At 38.5% G+C, this 7,500-nt stretch overlaps 1 protein-coding gene across 1 annotated transcript in view; it reads left to right on the forward strand.

The window, feature by feature from the left end:
• dcc (DCC netrin 1 receptor) overlaps positions 1-7,500 on the forward strand; it is a gene marked incomplete at both ends in the record, with an annotated part of 118,758 nt that overhangs the window by 99,549 nt on the left and 11,709 nt on the right. Inside the window, 3 exons of the mRNA XM_079419670.1 lie at positions 270-493; positions 575-691; positions 6,255-6,407. Coding sequence (XP_079275796.1) covers positions 270-493; positions 575-691; positions 6,255-6,407 — 494 coding nt within the window. The remainder of the gene's footprint in view (positions 1-269; positions 494-574; positions 692-6,254; positions 6,408-7,500) is intronic.

The raw sequence follows: 7,500 nt of genomic DNA on the forward strand, positions 1-7,500 counted from the left end.
CACACACACACACTCCAAACAGCTTAGTCTGAGAGCAGCAGCCCTGCAGACAAAAAACATCATTATGTTTCCAAAATAAGAACTGTGATATTATTACTCTCTTGTGTGTGTGTGTGTGTGTGTGTGTGTGTGTGTGTGTGTGTGTGAGAGAGAGAGGGAGAGAGCGAGAGAGAGATCACACGAGTCACACTGGTATATTTATTCACTTGATTTACATTGACAAAACATTAATATAATATATAATATAATATATCTCTGTGTTCTTGTAGGAAACGTGCGACACACAGCGCTGGGAAACGGAAGGGCAGCCAGAAAGACCTGCGACCTCCTGACCTCTGGATCCACCATGAGGAGATGGAGCTGAAGAACATCGAGAAGCCCTCGAGCTCTGCCCCCTCCGGCCGCGAGTCGCCAATCCAGAGCTGCCAGGAGATGGCGCCAGTCAGCCACAGCCAATCAGAGAGCCAGATGGGCAGCAAGAGCAGCCACTCAGGTGAGGCGTTCATCGATTCGTCCATGAGCGCACGCGCGTGTGTGTGTCAGCTGCTGAAGGTCATGTGGTTCTCTTCTTTAGGTGCAGACGGGGATGAGGCTTCCAGCGGCATTTCCACGTTAGAGCGATCGTTAGCCGCCCGCCGGGCCACGCGGACCAAGATGATGATTCCCATGGACTCTCAGCCCAGCAACACACGTGAGCCACTGCATTCAAACATTTAACGCCTGTTTACAACAAAAATCATAACTACAGTGATAACTATAGATATAATTAGGGGCCAAGCACCGAAGGTATCTGTTAGCATTCTTTTTATTTTTCTTCCGCTCTGGAAGTCTATGGCAGCTCATAGAACCGATTGTGGGAAAGTTGTAAAATTTGTCACACTGATAGAAGACAGTCTCAATACTAAGCACAGCAAATTTGGAGTCTCTAACTCAAACTCTCTAGCGCCACCACTTGTCCAACGTTTCACTCATGTTTATGCTAATAACATCTGAACTGTAAACCACAAAATGAAAATAATTTTTTCCTCTGAATCCTTGGCTCTAGCCGAGTCGAATGAAGTCCAAGATTAAAAAATTGTGAGGTTGAGTTTTTTTTTTGCTATTTTCAATTATTCGTAAAACCTACTTTTTCGAACTCGTCCTAGACGGTTCGTCCGATTTTCACCAAAATTGGCTCAGATCATCTTCAGACAATGCTGGCAAAATATGATGGAATTCAAGATGATTTGCTTAGCAGTTTTCGAATAATGAGCGAACAAATTCTACGAAAAGCATGCACAAATGGATGCGAGGCAATATCTCCGTCATGTCAGCAATTTTGGGCATCGGCCATTTTGAATTTTGTATTAAAATGCTATATTTTATGAACACACAAAAATGCAAGTAAGTGGCTAGTGGCACAAAAATGCAAGCAAAGTCAACAGTCAGTCATTTTTCATCTACTCATATACAAATAGCTCTATAACTCCAAAACAAAATGATATATGTTTGCCAAATTTGACACACTTATGTATGGGCACACTGTAAGGACACGTAAAACATTTGGTGGAATTGTGCCTCTTGGTGGCGCTATAAGTGAATAAAACCAATTGCCATTTACTACAATAGAGTATTATGATATAAAATGCTATATATTATGAATGCATTGGTGTACCATTACAAAACTTTATATGTACCATTGAGACCATGACCTGAAAGTACTCAAAATGTTTTGAGACGATGCCACCTTGTGGTCAAAAGTTATAATGAAATTTCAAATAAATGCTAATATCTTTCTCTGTATTTTGCCTATTGTAATGAGACTGGCATTAATAGATTCATTGGGTCATGCTGAGAATAGTGATACCAATGTTGCCGTAGTCAGACAAACTTCCTGTCCGCCATTTGAATTTTCTTTAAAAACCTACTTTTTCGAACTCCTCCTAGATCGTTGCTCCGATTTTCACCAAAATCGAATCATATCATCTTCAGATCATGCTGACAAAAAGTTATGGATTTTGTGTTGATAGACAAAGCAGTTTTCACATACCACAACAACGAATTTGAGGCATGATGCCAAAATGACACTTGAGGCTGTATCTCTGCAATGCTTTGGGATATTAACACCAAACTTTCTGTGCCATTATCACCTCACACAGAACACACCACATCGATTTGATAACGGTGCCACCTGTTGGTCAAACGTGATAAAAGCCAATAAATCATATTACTAGAGGTTTATTTATGATATTTCAGCCGTTTTGACGAAAATAATCCTAAATGGCTTCAATTTCTCAGTCTGATGGTCCATACGATGCTTAGCTCCTCATTTTGCCGCTGATGTGCTTGACCTCGTAAATGCAGACTCTGCTGTTCTCTTTGAGTGATATTAAAACATAGTGGTTATATAGTTATCGTTGTTGCTGTGAACGGAACCTTTAGTGTGTTTTAGACCTGAGCTGCAGTCACTATAGTGACAGACTGAGCCCCTCCATTATCATCACACGCTGACCTCATTCATGACTCTGAACAGAGAGACGGATCCCAACAATAAGCCCTGAAATCACAGGCAGAAGATGCTTTTCTGAAGCTGACTCCGCAGAAGTCACAGTGTGATTCACATACGGAGGGAGCTGAGGCAGAAATGGGATTTCCAGCAGTTATTCAGTGCTCTGTGTGACCCTGATATCCTAATCCAGTTTACCCAGTTCAGCCCAAACCAGCAGACAGACTAGCGCTTTCCCTCAGAGTGTCTGAGTGTGAAAGGAGGAGAAGTGAGTGAATGTGAATATGAGCTGGATGTCTTGTTGAAAGGGATTGTTTTGTACGTTTTGGGTGAAGATCGTCACGGGCTTTGGTTCTTCATGTGACGTGACGTGCTCCTTGCAGGCGTCTCGCTCGGCTGCGTCTGATTCGTGCCGGGGTTCGAGCTGCGTCAGTCGTGTCAGCATCTCCTCTCTGACCTCCTGTCGCGATTCCTCTCCCCGCCGTATCCTGCCGTTCATTATGCACCTCCTTCCTGCTCCCAAACCACATGAAAGAAGCTTCATCTCCTCTGGGAACAGAAAGCACGGATTAATGATTGGGAAAAGTGGCGATCGCTGGAAGGAAGTTGAGTTTTGAGAGGAAATAAGAGGGTGGGATACGAAAGTCACGATTGAAAGAGTTCAGATAGAAGAAACTAATCGCTGCATAATTAACAAAGTTACTCTATCGAGACTTTCTGATGCTTCTGATGAAGAGAAACTGTGTAGATGCTCTCCACACAAACCATGATCAGTTTCTCATTTTATTTGGATCTGGATGTACTCAAAGCAAAAGATCTGTAATGATGGCAATAACAATAGCTATAACTTTAAATATAACTATAGCAGTTACGATTACTATAACACGAGTTACAACAATAATGTTCACGATAACCATAACTGTAACAATAAGTATAGCTATAAATACAATGATGACAATAACTACAATAGTAACTATAAAAATGACTGGGATTTTAACGGTAAACAAAATGTGAAAATGCTACAGTAAAAAAACGGTTAAATGGTCAATGGTAAGTTCCTGTAAAATTTACAGGGAAAACCGTAAACTGACGTTCCCAGAATTCCCTGCGTTGGATTTAAAATTTTTCTTTGAAATAACTGTTTCTTAGTTTTTTCTTATCAGTTATGTTTATTAGGGTTGTATGCTACATCTACTGTTGTTAAATGAATGTTTATTGCGTATTTCAGTTTAATGAGTCTCACCATGATGGTGTTTGTGTGAATGGCACTGTGCACCTTCTATATATGTTATTATTTAAAAGCTGCTTGTGATAGGCTTTGGATCATCATGTGACTTTCTCATCAACACCTGCTTTTGATGGTTATCAGTGTATTATAAAGATACAAAACAGATTTCAGTACTTCAATAGGTTGGTTTAGTAACATTATATCAGTTAATGAAATTACGGTATTTAACTGTAAATTTAAACATTAAAACAGTAAAACCTAAAATGTTATGTTATTTTTTACGGTAGAATTCCGGCAACCACAGCTGCCGTTTTTTACCATAAATTTTACAGAATTTTTCAGTGTAACTTTACCCAATAATTTTAATAATAACTATAGCTATAACTATAATGATAACTTTAAGAGTAACTATAGCAATTACTATTACTATAACGACAGCTATAACATTAATTTTTATTGATAACTATAACTGTAACAATATCTATAGCTATAATTTTAATGATAACTATAACTAAGATAATAACTATAACTAACGTTAACCATAATTTTAACAATAGCTATAGCTATAAATATAATGATAAAAATAACTATAGCAACTACGATAACTATAATGACAGTAATATCCATGATGATAACCATAAGTATAACTATAGGTACAACAATAAAAACAATGACTATAACTGTAACTATAAGAATAACTGTGGCTATAACTACAATGATAGCAATAACTATAACTACAATAAGTAAATAACTTTACCAATAACAATTACTATAGCTATGAATATGATAATAACTGATTATAATAATAACTGTGAGGATAACTCTAACAATAGTTTTATTAAGTATCTTGATGGACTCGAAGCAAAAGCTCAGATGAGTCGATCACATTATGAACACTTGAGCTCAAAACTAATATTAGAAAACACACTCTTCATTCTGATTGGAAGAGACGCATTTGAAGGCTTGATGCTTGTTGCCTTATATGGTCATTTTCTCCTAAGCGCTGCTGGAGTTTAATCTCTCGTCCTGCACAAGTGATTCTTCACCGTTTAATTCCAGTCTCTCATCATCCGCATCTCACTCCAGCCCTTTACCTCCGTCTGCCCTCCTGATTCCTCTCGCTCCTGACCTCCTTCCTTTATCATCCAGACTGTTGACCCGTCGTGATGTCCGGCTGATTTTGATGCTGGCCTCTGATCTGCTTTCTGTCCTACTTTACCTTCTGTTAGACAGACAGTTGACTAGTTGATTTTTGTCAAATAATAGTCATACATGATAGAGCAAATTCAACAGACAGACATCAGGCTACCTGCTCATGATTCCAAGTATATCTATCAAGACAAGGATATCGACTGATATCCAAACTGGTCTATCACCGTCTTTCCTCACCGTATCCAGTCAGCTATGCTTCACTATTTTGTAAATAAACGTCTGTTATTGAACTAATTCTTCTGTTTGAGTCCATTTCCGTAACAGAATGTATACAAACATACATAACTAATTTATTTATGTTTTAGTTTGTTATTTTTGTAATTCATCTTAAACTAAACAAAAATGAATAATGTTGTCTCAGCAACTAGCTGAAATAAAGTATGTTTTTAACTTATTTCAGTTCATGTTTATTTCAAGTAGCAAATGTTTTTATGGTTTTAGTGTTAGTTAACAATATCCCTGGTGATTAGCAGATAATCAAAGATTTGTTTACAAACCTCGCATATAAATAGAAAAGATGTGAAGATGAGGATGAATGTACATGTGTATAAAAACGGCATTTGTAGGTTGTAATGAAGATGTGTTATTGTCGTAGCTGCTGGTGAGTTCAGGTTTTCTATCCTGAGACATTTGGATGCAAACCATGTAGGCAGAACCTCTTTCACACACACACACACACACACACACACACACACACACTCACACACACACAGAGAGAGAGAGAGAGCTTGCAGTCAATCAGCAGTTGCTCGTCTGGGGCAGTTTAGTAGATAGGAATCTCAACACTTCAGGCAATTTCTCAGTCTCGCCTCTCTCTCTGTGAGGTTTTCAGTGTCAAGGTCAGCACTCTTGTGCTCTGGTGAAGCTGTAGTTCTGCAGCAGTGTACTCTTACTGAATTTTACTGCTTCATCATCATCTCTAATGTACTGTATCCTGATGTTGTTTTGTTCAGAGGTTGTTGAATGAGTCCGTGTGGATTCCTCTTCTGCTCCTGATGGAATTCTGCTGTTTTCCGTCTGCTCCTTTTGATGGATCGCCATTATTGAGGAGTTTAAAACAGACTAATGGGGGTCTACATTTTGCTTGCAGGGGTCTGAATTCTAAACACTTTTTCCTCTTGTAGGTGTTTAAATAATTAAACATGATTAATGATCGAAACAAATCGCCCGAATGGATCGGCCTCGGTTAGCAGATTAGCATCTGCTGCGCTTCTGCAGCCGGACAGAAAGGCTGCTAAAACAAACCTGCTGCATTTCTGATGTCTGTGTTTGTGGTGAGATGCAGTGTGTTTCTGACGTGTGTGTGTGTTTTGTTTCTGTGTGTTCCAGCGGTGGTCAGTGCCATCCCGGTGCCCACGCTGGACAGCAGTCAGTATCCGGGCATCCTGCCGTCGCCCACCTGTGGATTCACCACACACCCCAAATTCACCCTGCGGCCCATGCCTTTCTCCACGCTGAGCGTCGACCGCAGTTACGCTGCCGGTAACTCACCTGTCTATCTATCTGTCTGTCTGTCTGCCATTCGTTATATTGTTTGTTACATCTAGCTATCACTTGTTTTATTGTTCGTTACATCTATCACTTATTATATTGTTTGACTTTGAGCGTTCATGACTACTGACGCAAACTAAACACCGGCCGAACGCTACAGTGACTGACTTCAGTTAATACACAGTCATCATATATATGCATGATTACAGCTGGAAAAATTCTAACTTAGTTTTCAAATGACTAGGACTCTCATACTTTTAACAGACTTTGGCAAACTCTCATTATCAGCATGCCAACTGCATCTGAATTAATTACAGTGAAATGGAATGAGTGCGTCGCACGAAACCTGTTCAAATAAACCCAGATGCATTACATTCATGAGAATATTTTAGCATAATAGTAGTGAGAATGTGCTTAATTAAAACGAGATGAAAACATTTTTTGATTTCATTTTTCAGATGTATCATTCCACATCTATTTCTATAGCACATTTTTTTCAAAGCAGCTTCACAGTAATAAACAGGAAAGCAAGTCATTTTTATTTCTAAAGCACATTTAAAACAGCTGCTGGCCAAAGTACTGTGCACTTTAAAAACATTAAAATACACAAACTAACAAGGACATCCAACACAATTAACTAGATAAACTAATAAGAGAGCACACTGATCCAAAAGCCAGAGAAAAAAGATATGTCTTCAGTTTAATACAATCAACATCAGAGGACAGTTTAATGTGTAATGTGTAGGAAAATCACACTGTTTATGTTGCAAAATTCATCAGTTATTAAACAAGACATTTTAAGTCGCTCTGAATAAAATCATCTGCTAAATGGTTAAATGTACATTTCTGCTCTACTGAAGGCAATAGTGTCATTATTCAGATTAATTCAGTTCAAGTTTTGATCTCAGTTAAATCGAGAATATTACTGAATATTAATTGTCTTTTAAACCCCAAAATATAATTATTTTCTTTGACATAAAAAAAAAAAAAACTCTGGACTTGATCATATGAGATTCACTGAAACACCGTCAGCGAATTTGAAATTGAAATGCATCAAATCTTCATGTGATTGGCTGCTGTCTGG

The sequence above is a fragment of the Barbus barbus genome (genome assembly GCF_936440315.1).
Source record: "Barbus barbus genome assembly, chromosome: 6".
Classification (NCBI taxonomy): Eukaryota; Metazoa; Chordata; class Actinopteri; order Cypriniformes; family Cyprinidae; genus Barbus; species Barbus barbus.